The following is a 16,961-nucleotide window of genomic DNA, read 5'->3' as shown; positions in this document are numbered from 1 at the left end:
AAAGGGTTATGACGTGCAGTGCAGTTCCTGTGGTCGCCGCACGAAAAATGAAAAATTAAAACTTTTCCTCTCAATGATAAGATCTCCTGAAAAACAAATATATTGATTCTTAGGAAAAAAAATGATAGTTAACAAGTGTGATATCGAGCACGATTAATTTAGCATTACCGGCAGTCTACTATCGTTAATTAAAATACTCGCGACGGCCCTCGTAAATAATTTCATACTACACTGCTCTCCGGAATGTAAAATCAGAGAAAAGTACACCAAAGAAACCTTATTTTTTTCCATCTGGTGTTCGAAATGATGGGTAAAAAAGTTATGAAAAGATGTCCTATCTCGACCAGCCGGTGTACAAACACCCCCTCCCCCCACAAAAAAAAAATCTGGGACGGGAAGGGGAGGAAAGGGGGCGGCTGCTATGCCAGAGCGGAATGCTCAAGATACTAGAGCGAATTTAATGAGCCGCACCCCTTCCGTTGCTATGATATGACACGTTCCAGATGACATAAATTTATTACGCCGCATGAGTTCAGTATCGCATAAATTCATCATAAGATGTCCTGTTGAGTATCGCAGCGGCAGACACCGTGACAACCTTCGTAGAGACACAGAGTGAGAAATTGTAATAAGAGAATATCATACAATAATGTTTAAGTGCGGTTTATTGCGGTCTCCTCAAGAAAAACTGTTGTCACTAACGCCACTGAAATTTGCATTTTGCCTGTTCAAAGACATCATGTGTTACCGCAGCAGGATTTTTATTGGTTAAGCTTTTATTTAGCTTTGTCTTTCGCACAATAGCTTTCAGGTGTCGAGTTTTACCATGATCACCAATAAACACCATCAACAACATTCGATGGCTAGCCTTAATGACGTCACAAAAGCACTACTGTATATGGATGTGAGCCTATTGTTGACACACGAAGCCTCGCATAAATTAGTCGTTAAATAAAACCGCGCCACAATCTCCCCGACGACATTTTGCAAACTTTAAGACAAGGGAAAGTAGAACCTTCAACGTTCGCTGAAAAAATTTTCAAAGATGCGAGAAATTGTTCATCTTCAGGCTGGCCAGTGCGGTAACCAAATCGGAGCTAAGGTTAGAACATATCTAAAGTCAGAAATATAAGATTTTCGTTCGTTTGCGCTCAAGTTTACTCTCGCTTTTCAGTTCTGGGAGGTAATCTCGGATGAGCACGGCATTGATCCAACTGGCACTTACCACGGTGATTCCGACCTCCAGTTGGAAAGGATCAACGTTTATTATAATGAAGCTACAGGTAACTGTCAAATTGTGGTGTTTGATCATCTAGATCCTCTTTTCAAACCATTTTGTGGCCGCATTGGCTCTATATTTTAACGTTCGGCCCTGCTAACCATTGTTGTCGACTCATCAAATATTTTAGGTGGAAAGTATGTTCCCAGAGCCTGTCTTGTCGATTTGGAACCTGGTACGATGGATTCCGTCCGTTCAGGTCCCTTTGGACAAATCTTCAGGCCAGACAACTTCGTCTTCGGTAAGTTCAAGTTTCGATTTCACAGTTAAAAATAATCGATCGTAAGACTCGTTCGACAGCTACACCCTAATATCTGTTTAACGAATTGACACATCGCCACGTTTCATCGTAGGTCAAAGCGGAGCTGGAAATAACTGGGCTAAAGGACACTACACCGAAGGAGCCGAATTGGTAGACTCTGTACTCGATGTGGTTCGCAAAGAAGCAGAAGGCTGTGACTGTCTGCAAGGTTTTCAACTCACACACTCGCTTGGCGGCGGAACCGGCTCGGGTATGGGAACTCTTCTTATTTCGAAGATCAGAGAAGAATATCCAGACAGAATCATGAACACATTCAGCGTCGTGCCATCACCAAAAGTATCAGACACCGTTGTGGAGCCTTACAACGCCACACTGTCCGTCCATCAGTTGGTTGAGAACACCGATGAAACATACTGCATCGACAATGAAGCACTCTACGATATCTGCTTCAGAACTCTGAAGCTTACCACACCAACCTATGGTGACTTGAACCACCTTGTATCAGCTACCATGAGCGGTGTAACAACTTGCCTTCGATTCCCTGGCCAGGTAAATGTCGATTTATTCTCCAAAATCGATCACTGACGAAATTTTAACGAAGAAAGCAGTATTCTTAACGGTTAAGAAATGGGCGCGCAGCCAGTGGTTATCGATTATCAGTTGAAACTATAAATCGCGTGCACACTATCAGAAAATGTTTCTAGTTTTCGGAAAGCTAGATTTATTGGGAAAAACGCGCGTATTTAGCGATATTTAACGTTTGGGACTGATATCGGGCTCAAGAAAGACTCTTCAAGGAACAGCTACGCATTAATTTTGTCATTCGTGGAAGGGTCGAAAACGGCAGTGATTGTCATGCGTTCCAAATTGCCGTTACCTTTGTCCCCTCGTTTTTTCGAGAAAAAAAATCAAAATTAAGATTAAAGTGCAGTTACAAGCTGAGCGTAAGCAAAACGTGTGCAGTCTCTGCTTTAAACCACGCCGTGGAAAGACAACTTTGATTACTGCTTTGACTACTCAAACAAACTATGATTATGATAAGCGGCTTAGTTTGGCGACTTGTCTCCGACAAGCAGCTGCTCTTCTTGTCTGAAAATTTCTTATTCTAGGGGATGATAACAACAGATTCTGTCCATTTTCTTTCAACGTCAGCAACAAGGTTATGAAAAATTATGGTAGAATAATTTATTGGTTTGTTGAATTGGGAAAGAAAGGGCCTATTCAGGAACGCGTCCTTTAAGAATACAAGACTAGATTGCTCTAAATTATTGATTACGGCAACGAAAGGATACCATCTTCAAGCCTTTCATGACAATAAGTTTAGGAAGATGCTTAACAGTGAGGAGGCAAAAAATAAAATCGAAAGTTTAAATCGCCTGGAAAAAATTTATTGTGACACGAACCAAGCCATGTTACGAGAAGCAGAAATCGTTTTGTAGATTCGCATCTAAGGTCTAAAATATCTCTGAAGATTATTGAAACCTTCCTTTTTCAAAGCGATTTATGTTCTGTTTGTGATTTCTGGCGAGCTTATTTCTTCCCAAAAAAGTGCTGATTTTGCCGTTTGCTCTCAAAGATCTGTACAGCATAGCAACAAGCCGCTATACTGTAAACTAAAGCGTCGCCAAGCGAACCGAAAATCAGTCGAGCAAATCTTTCCATGTCAACAAACACAAACAAAATTCTTACGAGTGATAATTAAAACCATATTCATACAGAATCTGGTTAAACGTTTTGTTTTTGTGGGGTTCTATTTTTTTTTTTTTTACATTCTGGTCATGTTGCGTGAGCAATGCCTTAAGCAAGTTGTAGCGCTGCGAACGGAACACAGCAAGAGGTGACAGTTGTTTCGATTTTATCAAGCAGTTTGCGATCGGTGTTTAAAAAATCCTTGAATAAATGCCACACGAAGTCTGCATAAGATCAGCAAGAGCTGTAATAGGATTAAACTGTTCACTCTTTCAATTATGAACTGATTGAATAGTACAACGCCTGTGTTTTTCCACCTCTTTGTATTAACGAGAAAAATAAACATACCACGAACACACAATCCCAGCAAGTGCTCTAGCAATAAATTACAATCTTACTTTTTATTGTGAGTTTTTCCCTCACCTTTTTCCTTTTTAAATGTTTTATTTAAAAGTTACCTATCTTAAATTGTTCGCTTCAGAAAGAGATAGGAACTGAAGCAACGTAGGTTTCAAAGCTAATTTTACTCCTATTATATTTCACAGTTGAATGCTGATCTCAGGAAGTTGGCAGTGAACATGGTTCCTTTCCCGCGTCTTCACTTCTTCATGCCTGGATTTGCTCCTCTCACCAGCAGAGGATCCCAGCAGTACCGTGCACTCACAGTACCAGAACTTACCCAGCAGATGTTTGACGCCAAGAACATGATGGCTGCTTGTGACCCAAGGCATGGACGTTACCTAACTGTGGCAACAATGTTCCGTGGCCGTATGTCCATGAAGGAAGTTGATGAGCAGATGTTGAACGTTCAGAACAAGAACAGCTCCTACTTTGTGGAATGGATCCCCAACAACGTGAAGACCGCTGTCTGTGATATCCCTCCCCGTGGACTGAAAATGTCCTCTACCTTCATCGGCAACAGCACAGCCATCCAGGAACTGTTCAAGCGAATTAGCGAACAGTTTACCGCTATGTTCAGGCGTAAAGCTTTCTTGCATTGGTACACTGGAGAGGGTATGGATGAGATGGAGTTCACTGAGGTAAAGATCTTGTTTTTCAAGCTGATCGAGAATGAATTGAGCGACTGTTGTGCGTGGATCTTCAACATATTACAACCAATTTTCCCTTCAATTAATGAGGCGTAATTCTTTTACTTTTACAGGCTGAATCCAACATGAACGATCTTGTTTCTGAGTACCAACAGTACCAGGATGCCACAGCAGAAGACGAAGGAGAGTTTGACGAGGAGGAAAGGCTGGAGATGAAGATGCTGCATAAACTGTGTGAAGACATAAAGTAACAATTCGCAGGAAACACATGAACTTTTTCTTATCTAGAAAGTAAACAGGATGTTCTAACTGCTTACTTCGTTTCAGTAGAACCACTGGTTTTGTTCTATCAAATAACTAAACTTGAAAACCTCTCTTCAGCTTTTTTTTTTTTTTCATAAAATGTAGATAGAACCTTGAAACACTCTGAAAATTTGATTCCGTAGTAACAGAATTTAAACTGGTCTTTCCGTATTTTAAATTGTGAACGGTTTTTGGTCAATAAAGACAACAAATTCCTGCAACATAATTATCTTCGTCTTTTCTCTAAATTTTCTGAATATTTGCGTTTGCGACCTGCGTCATACGAGAGAGAGGAAGAAAGGTATCGTGTAGGGCTGCACGGTAACACTTTGAAGCGCAAAATAAATTGCTCCACCACGACATTCACGCCGCTCAATGGGTGGAGTGCCCCATAAGTTCTTGTGAAGGATTCCTGTGGCTCATTCCAAAAATGCATTGCCACCCTGATAAAAATCCTAGGGGTAATAGGGTAGAAAGGGAGCAAAACTCGTTGCAAGAGGCTACTCTAGGTTTATCCTGTGTACTATTCCTTTTCAAAATACAAGAATATCTTAAAACGTCTTCATGCCCTGAAACAGCCTTATCGCGTGCTAGGGGCGCCAAACCAGTCCATATTCTCTTTGTATTTCTGTGTCCCAGTTTACTTTTTATGTGGTCAATTCGACTTTTTATACGGTCAACTTTTTACTTCATAGATGGTCAACTCAAATTTTATATGGTCAACTTTTTCCTTTTTATATCGGTCAGTGTAAAATTTAGACTGCAGACCGCAGACTGAGTGTAAAATGCAGAGTCTGTTCTAAAACAATCAACCTTTTATGACCGCGGTATCGACCTGATCGTGAAGCGCAAGAGCGAAGTGTTGAATGTCTTGAAGCTTCTGATACAAAGCACCATTCCAAAATCACGCCTACCTTCGCAGCACAAAACGAAGGTACGAGAAACAGGTTTTTATCGTCCAAGTAATCGAAATTGCCCATGTGCAATGAAAGTCTATCGCTACTACTTTTAAGGCCGCACAAATTATACATGAGCTACATGTATGTTAAAGTAACCTAATGTTACTCAGCAGAACTGTTTATTCCTTATATGATGAATAGAGGAAATGTGTTTAGCTAACTGTGAACTGCATATTCCAACACTTACGTTTCTAATTGTTCTTACCTCAAGAACAATATGTCAACGCCAAAACCAGGACGTGAAGTTCGAAACATCAATCCCCATGACGATTATTGCCAGCCTCTCACAACTTACGCAGCCTCGATCCCAGTTTTTCCGGGGAAGCGGGTCGTTTTTGAACCGAGTCAGCATTTTACCCCCGGTCTACAGTCTGCAGTCTGAAATCTGCAGTCTGCCCTTGACACTGACCGATATAAAAAGTAAAAAGTTGACCGTATAAAAAGTAAAAAGTTGACCATATAAAAAAAAATTTGACCTTATAACAAGTCGAACTCACCATATAGAAAGTAAACTGAGTCACAGAAACACAGAGGGAATATTGACTGATTTGGCGCCCCATATACCATGGCTTGTAATAAAGCAAACCCGGTGTAGAAACGATTTGAGAGTTTACTATCCTCACAATACAGCGCAATTAAAGTTATTACAGTCATGGTCATACGCTGTAAGTAGCTGGGAATATACTTAAATCGAGAACTGTAGGAATTTGTAAAGAAGGAAAAATGGCTTAACATGAAGAGAACGTTTGATCGAGCGAAAAAATTTGAGCAGGAAAACCCCTCCAAGTTCACTTTAATTTTTAGCGCCGTGTTTAACGCGGCTCGCGCTGTTTTCGCGCGCTTTTCGTTTATTCGCCAGTCATTACAAATCTCCATGGTAATGTAATACGTCAGAAACCACTGACGCGTTTTACAACATCAAAAGACAACCAGTTTTTCCTTGAAGTGTGTGTCGTGAAGGCGAGAGAAACCAAAAATGCGTGAAATTGTACATCTTCAAGCTGGCCAATGTGGCAACCAAATTGGTGCAAAGGTTAGGAGAGGTAAATTCATGGTCATGTTTATTTAAGACGCTCACTCGTCACTTTTTTGCGCCTTTCTTTCAATTCAGTTCTGGGAAGTCATCTCGGACGAGCACGGCATCGATCCAACAGGAACCTACCATGGAGATTCTGACCTCCAGTTGGAAAGGATCAACGTTTATTACAACGAAGCTACAGGTATTTTTTCCAATTTTTACTTAGAATAAGGTAAAAAACAGAAAACTGTCGCTTTTCATTCACTAAGAACCTTGAAGATTGATCATTTGAACACAGAGTCTGGTACTACTTGCTTGTTTTCAAAACTCTAGGAGGGAAATATGTGCCCAGAGCGGTTCTTGTCGATTTGGAGCCTGGTACAATGGATTCAGTCCGTTCTGGTCCATTCGGACAGATTTTCCGACCCGACAATTTTGTTTTCGGTGAGTAAAATGTGGTCTCTAAGGAAATAACTTCATTCAACCTCATGTAAAATTTATGGCGACCTGTTAAGCCCGCTGAGTCGCCAAACAGGTATTTAGTTTATAAATAAAATTCCTTCCAATTCTGACCCACCAACTGCGATTATGACATTGTATTTATCTAGCTTTTAAATCTGCAAGAACAAAAGGTAAAGCCTTTAAAATTTTGATGCTAGATTCTCAGCATTTTACTTACACACTTAAAGTTTTAATGTTGAGACTAAAACTTGGGCGCCATTTTGCAAAACATTTTGCCAAGAGATAGAAGCAGGCTTTATCTAAATCTGCGCACGGGGGAAGGAATAATAATATCAAAGAATGCTGTAAGAGAAATATTCGCAAAGGGTAAACAATACGAAAACTTCTCTTCTCACGCCCTAACCTGTTTAGGGTACAAAGTCTCTAGCCATATGAGTGACTGAGGCAAGTTTTTAAGACGAAAATTAAAGCTTTTTTTCCTGTTATTACGTCGCTATTTAAGGAAACGTACCATTCTTGGATGCATATGTCAGCATCTAAAGTTCAGTCAACTGAGTAACATTAGCAGCAAAGTAATAACCAAACTTTTATTACTAACAATGAATTACGAATAATGCTGTATTTTTTTTTTCTGTTCTTAACAGGTCAAAGCGGAGCTGGAAACAACTGGGCAAAGGGCCATTATACCGAAGGAGCTGAGTTGGTAGACTCTGTACTCGATGTTGTTCGTAAGGAAGCCGAGAGTTGTGACTGCCTTCAAGGCTTTCAGCTCACACACTCACTGGGCGGTGGCACCGGCTCAGGCATGGGAACCCTTCTTATTTCGAAGATCAGAGAAGAATATCCTGACAGAATCATGAACACATTCAGCGTCGTACCATCCCCAAAAGTATCAGACACCGTTGTGGAGCCCTACAATGCTACGTTGTCAGTTCACCAATTGGTAGAGAATACGGATGAAACCTACTGCATCGACAATGAGGCCCTGTACGATATCTGCTTCAGAACTCTGAAGCTCACCACACCAACTTACGGAGATTTGAACCATCTTGTGTCAGCTACGATGAGCGGCGTCACAACCTGCTTGCGATTTCCTGGCCAGGTAAAATTCTCCATCTATAAAATCAGAACCAGCTTAAGACCTTCAGTTTTCAACGAATTTTTCTCTTACATTTTCCAGCTGAATGCCGATCTTAGGAAATTAGCAGTGAACATGGTTCCTTTCCCGCGTCTTCACTTCTTCATGCCTGGATTTGCTCCTCTCACCAGCAGAGGATCCCAGCAGTACCGTGCACTCACAGTACCAGAGCTTACCCAGCAGATGTTTGATGCTAAAAACATGATGGCTGCCTGTGATCCAAGGCATGGACGTTATTTGACGGTTGCAGCGATGTTCCGTGGCCGTATGTCCATGAAGGAAGTTGATGAGCAGATGTTGAACGTGCAGAACAAGAACAGCTCCTACTTCGTGGAATGGATTCCCAACAATGTCAAAACAGCCGTCTGCGACATTCCTCCTCGCGGTCTGAAAATGTCTGCTACCTTTGTCGGTAACAGCACAGCCATTCAAGAATTATTCAAACGCATTAGTGAGCAGTTTACCGCTATGTTCAGGCGTAAAGCTTTCTTGCATTGGTACACTGGAGAGGGTATGGATGAGATGGAGTTCACTGAGGTGATATGACAATATTTCGCTATATAAGGGGATATTCAATGGTTTTATGTATTATTCATTTCCTGGATAGTTTAAATTTTCAAACCCGTTTGCAACCTTCTAGTTTTGGGCCTATTCGATATAGTGAGCTTTAGTAAATAATGTGCATTTTTGTCCTGACTTGGGTGAAAAATATCATATCAAGAGAGAAGAAGGACTTAACGGAAAAAAAAGTTTGAGCTCCGTTTTGAGACCAAAATTCTCGAAGCAGTTGCCACTCGTTTTGAATTAGTTCAATGTGCGTGTAGTATAATCATCTGAGAATGCGTCATCATTCCTATTTCATTAATGTACTTGTCAAAGTTTCCTTCTATCCAGGAGTCAAATATCATAGCTTAACAACTTGATGCATGCTCTGAGATTAAAATGCATGTTCTGAGAATTGGATTTGATTGCCACAAACGTTTCAACTCTCTTTTAGGCTGAATCGAACATGAATGATCTTGTGTCGGAGTATCAGCAGTACCAGGATGCCAGCAGAAGAGGAAGGGAGTTTGTGAAGAAGAAGAAGAGGGAGAGGCAGCATAAGAACTCCTCTTATTTCTTGAGATCGTTTTCACTGTAAAGGATATTACTTAAAGGGCTGTTATTAAAGTTTGATGTATTTTTGAATTGCGTTTTTGTGGTATTGATTCATCGAGGCAAAAGTAAATATAGTCCAATATATTTGAATTGGAAACAAATGTGCCAGGAAAGTTAAGAGCAGCTCTTCCGTAAAAGAAGAAACGAGATGTTTCGGTAGGACCTTATTAATGGCTGTGGAAAATTAAATTTTTGTATATTTGAGTGTAGCGTGATTTGCCAGATATTGCCGTTATTGTAACATGTGAAACTCTTAGAGAATCTGTATTTGTTAAAACTTAGTAGTGGCAATAGCACTGAAGAAAACATACGTTTTCGTGCGATATTAGAATTTTCATGATTATGTCAAAAGCCTAGATATTGGGCTACTTTTTATGGATAAGTGCCTGAAAACCTGAAAGTATGGGAAAATATTCCAGAAGAAGAGTCACTTTTTAATCTGTCGCGAGGAATGATGTGGATGACTCCAGTTGAACAGAGAGGAGCTGAAGATATCTTGCATAGTTCCAAACGTTTGCATTTCTGTGTTCGTATGTTTTCAGGGATGGCTATTCATCCTCTGAAGAGTTAACGAGACCCTTTTTTTCTCACATTTTTCTCTGATAAAAATTTTAATATTTGACAAAAAGAAGAAGACTGAGCTGAGGAAAGAATAAACTGAGCCAAAAAAAAAAGAACTGCCCATCCTTTCTCTTCAATAGCAGCGCGCGGTAGTTTGGACATCAGTCGCTCTCAATTTTCTGGACACACGGCCGGGTCTTGACTTGCGCCTGAAATTTAGGAGAGTAAGCTTGCAATCAATTACGAGTCACTAAAGCAAGGAAGTCAAAAACGTTTTACAATAACATCGACAGAATGAGAGTCGAGCCAATACACGGAATGAACGGAGGAATGCCAAGATTTGACTCAATTCGCGACTGACTGCAATATAATTTCATACGTCAGCGAAGTTGCCCGCAAAAATATAATATCACCCGCTGGTTTAAGGAAGAATGCACCCGAGTTGCTGAACTCTCTTAGTTAGAACCAGAATTTCCATTTGAGCTTTTGACAAAGGATGAGAGAACTTCTCGCGGAGAGTATTTTTTTCTCTTCTTTTATCACATTCTTCTTAAATATTTGAGTTGGTTTGACTTTGATTGAAAGGGGGAGTAGGAAAACAAAGTGTACATATGGTAGTGTAAGAGACCCGGGTGAAAACAACCAGCCGGAAGTGTCTAGGGCATGGAAACGAGGGTTTCGACAAAATTCAACAAACCTACCGGTTTCTGGTTCCTGTTTTAGTTCACGCACAGATTTTGAAAGAACAGATAGAGGAAAACATTAATTATTGATATTATCGCACAAGACGCAGATTTATCAATAGTCCGGTCGAACGGGCTAGATAGAGGCTGATTTCCGACAACGAAATGAGCCCAAACTGTGGGTTCATGCGAGGGAAAGACGCCTCGTGCTTCTCAATGTAATGCGGGAAATTATCAACGTCCAAGTCGGTCAGTGTGGAAACCAAATTGGTTACAAGGTGGTTTGATGTTCTGGCACTAATTTGCGTGTTGCTACGAAATTTAAAGGGGCTTTATTTCTTTTGTCTGTGGTTTAATTTTACACTTCGTAATCCTAAATGTCCGCTCTTGTCGCAGCTTTGGGAAATCATTTGCTCTGAACATGGAATAGACGAAGAAGGACGCTACATAGGGAACTGTAATTCCCAGTTGGAGAAAATTGATGTTTATTTTGCTGAGGGTGCTGGTGAGTAGTGAATGGTAATTCTGCTATCAAAAACTTCTTATTAAGTTCCCTTATCGTGGCCAAGTCGAATTCGTACTGTGATGCATGCTGTAAAAGTCTGAATAGTGCTGTATTTAATTTTGAGTCTTTCATTTTTTCCGGGTAGAAAGTAGATATGTACCACGGTCTGTTCTTGTCGACTTGGAGTCAGGTACGATGGACTCGCTTCGCTCTGCGCCGTTTGGAAAAGTTTTCCGACCCGATAACTTTGTTTTCGGTAAGTTTGGTTTTCACTTTTACAACATGTGAGTAGATTGTGTAATTAACGGGAACTTCATCGAAGAGATAAAACATTTTTGAATCAATATTGCCCCTCTTATTCTTGCGTTATTAAAATTTGAGACTTCATCGACTACTTGAAGGAATAAGATCAAAATTAAATCACACATTTATAACTTTCCACTATCTTCAGCTGTTTTGTGCGTTTAATTGCAGCTAACCTTTCTGTATTTCATGCCTTTCTGTGCGTGACCCAGCTGACGCAAGAAACTCATTCAGAATTGTCGAACGAAAACTCAGCGTATTATGATAAAACAAATATAATTTAGTTTATTTTGAGAAATTTGGTTATTTTTCACAGTAAACTTCATTTTATTCAATATTATACATACATTTCTTTCCGAAGTGAGAATGCAACGATCATGTTAGTCTCGTTTAATTATTGCTTCCTAACCGGCATTGTTATTTTGCTATCGTTACTATTCCTAAAACGCCTACAGCCAAATTTTTTTCGCAAATAGGCACATTTGACATTTCCTCCTCACTCAATTTTCTTGAAAAAACTACATAAACAAAAAGCGTTTAATAATCGCTTCAAATTAGCGGTTTTCTTACGGTACTTGTCTTTGTTCACCTGTCAAAATCTTCAGAGAAGAACGCTAATTTGTTTCTCATCCGCACCACTAGCTTTTTCAGAAAAGACGCAATTTGCATTTTGTTTTGCAACGCACGACATGTCGTCACGAGCCCGCGAAGAACATGCTAGTATGTAGGGAAATTTATTAGACTTCACGACACCTTTTGTTGTACAGACTTTTTGAAAGAATATTTAATAATCTTGGGCATCCTTTAGAAAACGTCCGATTTTAAAAGCTTCGTATCAATATTTCTTTTTCTCTATAGGATCAACTGCTTTGAGAAATTTAGTGCTTGCCAAATTTCAACACAAATCAGCTGTGGCTTAGACGCGCATGATACGGCCAATTGAACACAGATATTAAATACCCCGGAGTCTTGCCCCATCAATAAACTGTTGTTTAATAACTTATTAACAAAGAAAAAGAAAAAGCTAATTGACCCAGCTGATCCAGATTTATTGAACGATGTCGGCATAAACCTTAGAGGCTGAAACAGTTGTCTTCTGCTTTTGGCAGCTTATCTTGCCAAACCAGTTTTTGGATATAGAAACAACAGGCACTAGCCAATCGGCAGAATAAAATTTTAATACTCGTGTTAACAAATCATGCATGCCTCTCGTTCAATGTCTTGCGAACCAAGGAAGAATTCAGTCATCCTTATCTTTAAAACTAATTATGGCCTCCATTTGACCCGTGGTTTGAGTATTACGACCTCTTTCATTGTGCTGTTTGTACGATTTCCAGTTTCAAAGCTCTGTTAGAGAAGATATATTTAGATTGTATAACACAACGCCTTTTTTCACAAATATATTCCAAGCCATTTCGCGTTACAATTGTGACACTGTTAAACGGGCCCAGTTGATTATTTCTGTGCTTCCTTTAGTTATTACTGACCTAACAGTAAGCAGGACGTTTTTCATGAAAGCGTGCTGAAAGTGGTAATACCCCGTCAAACTATATTCAATGTAGCTCAGTGGTAGAGCGTCGGGCCGTGAAATCCCAAGGTCTACGGCTCGATTCCTCGTAGGGGGGCTCAGAATTTTCTGTTTTCCTTTTTTCCCACGCTCGTTACAAAAATGACATCAAAATTAATCGTATCTCAAATGAGATGAGTAACAATGTCAGAACACACCTCTCGACTTACTGGAGCCACTATTCAATATTACGTACTCCACCGTCCTTTTTTTTTTTTTTTTTTTTTTGCTTTTTTTTTCTTTTAGAAGTGCGGAAAAGATTAAGTCTTGTGTAATAATCCTTTGGGTTCCTGATTCCTCTTTCCATTTTTATCTTCTTTATGACGACCGGTTTTTCCTTTGCGATTCTCTTAAAAATAAAAGCTATTTCTATTCGGCTGGGAAATCAGATTCAAGAGACAGTGGCTCTTAAGGACCAGTCTTTATCATTAATCACCTCAGGGGCGGATGATTTTGGTGCGGGGGGGGGGGTGGGGGGAGGAGGAGGAGGAGGGTCACATGGTTTTTAGGGGGGAAATAGGGAGGGATCAGTCGTCGCCAACAGACTTAACTGCCAATAAGAAGGGAGGTCATAAAATATCAAAGAGCCCTATGAAGAGATCAGGAAAATTTTATCGTGACACAATCAAAATCCTCCGATTTTCTCCCTCTCCCCCCCCCTCCCCCAGGCGATAAATAATGACCGATCCCTTAACCGTTTAACTCCTATGAGTGACCAATACAGAATTTCTCCGTACAACATCGATACAATATCAACCAGATAAGAGATGAGAATAAATAAAAATATCAATTAGGGGATTATAAGTTGATGCAATACCGAATTCTCCAAACTAACATCACAAGAACTGTGTGGTAGACAGTTAGGAGAATTACTAATGAGATCTTGGGAGTTAAAGGATTAATGTAAGTAGTTCGTATAGTGAAGTGCCCCACACACCGTTTATCCCCAGAGTAGACTGAGTATACAGAAACCTAAAGTTAATTTTTTTTAACACAGGGGAATGTGGAGCAGGAAATAACTGGGCGAAAGGTTTTTACACAAATGGATGCAATCTCTTGGAAGAGGTCTTGGACGCGGTGCGAAAAGAAGCCGAGGGATGTGACTCGATCCAGGGCTTCCAAATTGCCCATTCCCTGGGCGGCGGCACGGGATCTGGGCTCGGTACTCTGATACTTTACCATCTACAAGAGGAATATCCAGATCGGATTCTGAGCGCCATCAGTGTTTTTCCTTCGCCGAAAGTTTCTGAGATTGTTATTGAACCTTATAATGCCACTCTAGCTGTTCACCAGCTGATTGAGACCACTGATGAAGTGTTCTCGTTTGATAATGAAGCACTGTACGATATTTGTTTTAGGACGCTTAAACTTGGCACCACAACGTACTCGGATCTGAATCATATCATATCGACGACCATGAGTGGGGTTACCACCTGTCTTCGTTTTCCTGGACAGGTGAGTTCAAGGTGTAAAGAGGTCTTCAAATAGAGAAAGTCAGGTTCCCTTAAGTGTCAAAAGTAGTCCGGGATTGAATTGCTAGTTTTTTTTTCTACTACGTTCTGTGCTTGGTAAAGAATACTGGCGCCACTTTCTCAGCCAGTCAGTCACACCATATTAAAATAATGGCTACCCATTACTGGATTGTTACCTTGCTCGTTCACATATATTCTCTTTGGATTCTCACCAGTTTCACCATGTGAAGTTCACCCTAGTTCTGATCGATCTTTGTAATTACTTCGATCAAGGAGTGCTTTGCGGTAGAGTGAAGTAAAACCAAACCAAATTATCGTACTGTGTAAATCACGCAGAACCAATGAGAACTCACATAAACCTCCTGCGGCCCCTAGAGCGTGAGTTGTCTGGTCACAGATGGTTTTAATTTTGTTCTGATTGATTGAGAAAGTGACTTGAATGTTATTGATCAATTAATTGGTAGAGTGGAGCAAAACTGACGCAATGACATAATGCAAAAGAAGTTTTAATCCTCACAGTGCGTCTCCCTTTGAATTCAGGTTGTAGAATAAGCCTAACTCGACTTGTTTTTCCAGTTGAACGCGGACATGCGCAAATTGGCCGTGAACATGATTCCTTATCCACGCCTTCATTTCTTTATGCCTGGCTTCGCACCGCTGACCAGCAGGCAGTCACAGATTTTCCGCAATCTGACAGTTAGTGAACTGACACAGCAAATTTTTGACGCTAAGAACATCATGATCGCATGTGATCCTAGAAATGGTAGATACCTTACCTATGCCGCTATGTTTCGCGGCAAAAAGTTATCAATGAAGGAAGTTGAAGACCAAATGAAAAGCGTTCAGGACAAGAACTGCGGACATTTTGTGGAGTGGATTCCACATAATGCTAAAGTTGCGGTTTGCAATGTTCCTCCACACGGAATGAAAATGTCGGCCACATTCATCGCGAATAACACAGCTATACAAGAACTTTTTAAACGACTCAATCTGCAGTTTAAGGTTATGTATCGCAGGAGAGCATTTTTGCATTGGTTCACTGAGGAGGGAATGGACGAGATGCAATTTAAACAGGTGAGAAATTTTTTCTTGATTAAATTGCTATCGCTGATGTGTTGGGAATATTTTTGAGTTACCGTTCCGAGGGGGAAAAATATTGCAGGGACACTCTCTGTGGTCGGAACATCTCTATTTAGGGACACATTTCTTCTGGCTTTGGGTGTGTCACGAATGAAGGTTCCATTTTACTATCACCGTCATCGAAGGGACATTCTATAAAGAGGGAACTTTTTCTAATCCTGAGTGCGTTCTGATTGGAGTTTTCGTTTCATCTGTTACCTAATTAAGGAGATACTCCACGTTTAGGGAACACTTTTATGAGTCCCGAAGAGACGCTCTTCTGTAATTTAGAGGTCTGGATAAATTTTGCACTTTGAACAAAAAGCGCAACTTTTGTCCCCTCAAGGACGGTCACATGGACTTTTCCCTTTCCCTAGGAAGAGCTTAACCAGTGGAAGGTGTGTTTACATATTGATCATTGCGTTCAGGTGATTTGTATGAGCAAGAGATACTCGAAACTGCTTCATGTTTTTGATGCATGATTAAGATTTTGAAGAATGGACGGACTTACTTTTCAATTTCCTCAATGTCGCTTTTTCTTTTTGCAGGCGGAGTCTTGTATGTTGGACGTAATTTCTACGTATCAACAATGTCAGGATCTTAAAGTCGATACAAGTCTTGATAACTTAGAAATTACGGACTTAGAAGAGTTTGAGGATTCTCTCGAATCATGGGACTGTTTAGATGGTCACGTGAACGGTCGCGCGAACAATTTGCCTCTCGTGACAGCCGGTCAGTGACTGTTTGACCAATAAAGATTGCTTTGGTTTGCCTTATTTTTGCATTTAAGGCATGAGGCGCCATATTTGGCGTTCATGACAACCGTAGTATTTGGCGTTTATGAGTAAAGTAATATTTCCTTTTCGATCACACTAGTTTAACAAATAAATAAAATCTTTTTCATATAAGTGCTCTTTCTATTTGTTATAATTTATCTATAACTTTAAGTTCTCATTTCAAGACCCGGTAGCAAAAAAAACTACAACACAACTGCATCTGTATTTCAGATGGCAAGAGACAAGCCGACGTGACTCAGACCGCGCGGAAGGAAGATTGTGAATGGGGGGGAGGGGAGGGGAGGGGAGAGAAGGGGCTGTAGTCCCTTCCATTCTCACACACCGATGTCATTGACAATCAAAAAGTTAGAAAACTATTCCATGAAAATTTGATGCAAAAAAAGTTGCAGCTGCCACAACTAACAGAGGTAGAGAGTGACACGATTTTCAGTTCTGGATTGTGTTTGTTTAATTCGTAATGTAGCGTGATATACAACAGGATGCACTGATAGTACTTTCCGTTTTCGCGCACCCTCAGATAATTTAGGGCTCCACCATTACATGTTGTAAATCAATTGCGAAAAAAACTTTCAAGATTGGAACAATAGGCTGTCATTGTATCAGACTTATCATCTAATATGAATTCTTCAACTTGAAT

At 40.3% G+C, this 16,961-nt stretch overlaps 3 protein-coding genes across 3 annotated transcripts; all 3 read left to right on the top strand.

Moving 5' to 3' along the window:
- Positions 1 to 961: 961 nt before the first annotated feature.
- LOC131794374 (tubulin beta chain) lies at positions 962 to 4,808 on the top strand. Its single transcript, XM_059111902.2, is given in 7 exon segments — positions 962 to 1,102; positions 1,175 to 1,283; positions 1,410 to 1,520; positions 1,633 to 2,090; positions 3,776 to 4,270; positions 4,393 to 4,480; positions 4,483 to 4,808. Coding segments are annotated over 7 exon segments (1,344 nt in total). The 5' UTR covers positions 962 to 1,045; the 3' UTR covers positions 4,509 to 4,808.
- Positions 4,809 to 6,461: 1,653 nt separating this feature from the next.
- LOC131794135 (tubulin beta chain) lies at positions 6,462 to 9,331 on the top strand. The gene is given in 7 exon segments (XM_059111650.2): positions 6,462 to 6,574; positions 6,653 to 6,761; positions 6,893 to 7,003; positions 7,666 to 8,123; positions 8,202 to 8,696; positions 9,157 to 9,229; positions 9,232 to 9,331. Coding segments are annotated over 7 exon segments (1,335 nt in total). The 5' UTR covers positions 6,462 to 6,517; the 3' UTR covers positions 9,264 to 9,331.
- A 1,073-nt stretch (positions 9,332 to 10,404) lies between these two features.
- Positions 10,405 to 16,404, top strand: LOC131794156 (tubulin beta-2A chain). Its single transcript, XM_059111679.2, has 6 exons — positions 10,405 to 10,839; positions 10,958 to 11,066; positions 11,212 to 11,322; positions 13,934 to 14,391; positions 14,985 to 15,482; positions 16,076 to 16,404. Exons 1-6 carry the CDS (start codon positions 10,783 to 10,785, stop codon positions 16,265 to 16,267), a joined length of 1,425 nt encoding a protein of 474 aa, XP_058967662.1. The 5' UTR covers positions 10,405 to 10,782; the 3' UTR covers positions 16,268 to 16,404.
- The last annotated feature ends 557 nt before the right edge of the window (positions 16,405 to 16,961 follow it).

Source organism: Pocillopora verrucosa, chromosome 3 (genome assembly GCF_036669915.1).
Source record: "Pocillopora verrucosa isolate sample1 chromosome 3, ASM3666991v2, whole genome shotgun sequence".
NCBI lineage: Eukaryota > Metazoa > Cnidaria > Anthozoa > Scleractinia > Pocilloporidae > Pocillopora > Pocillopora verrucosa.
The sequence above is the reverse complement of the archived record's forward strand: the minus strand, read 5'-3'. Positions and strand labels throughout refer to the sequence as shown.

What these genes read in the sequence shown, in the direction of transcription:
- LOC131794156 (XM_059111679.2), top strand. Translation starts at nt 10,783, where the DNA reads ATGCGGGAAATTATCAACGTCCAAGTCGGTCAGTGTGGAAACCAAATT. An exon ending in ACCCGATAACTTTGTTTTCG is followed by an intron (nt 11,323 to 13,933) that starts GTAAGTTTGGTT and finishes TTTTTAACACAG; the next exon opens with GGGAATGTGGAGCAGGAAAT. An exon ending in GTCTTCGTTTTCCTGGACAG is followed by an intron (nt 14,392 to 14,984) that starts GTGAGTTCAAGG and finishes TTGTTTTTCCAG; the next exon opens with TTGAACGCGGACATGCGCAA.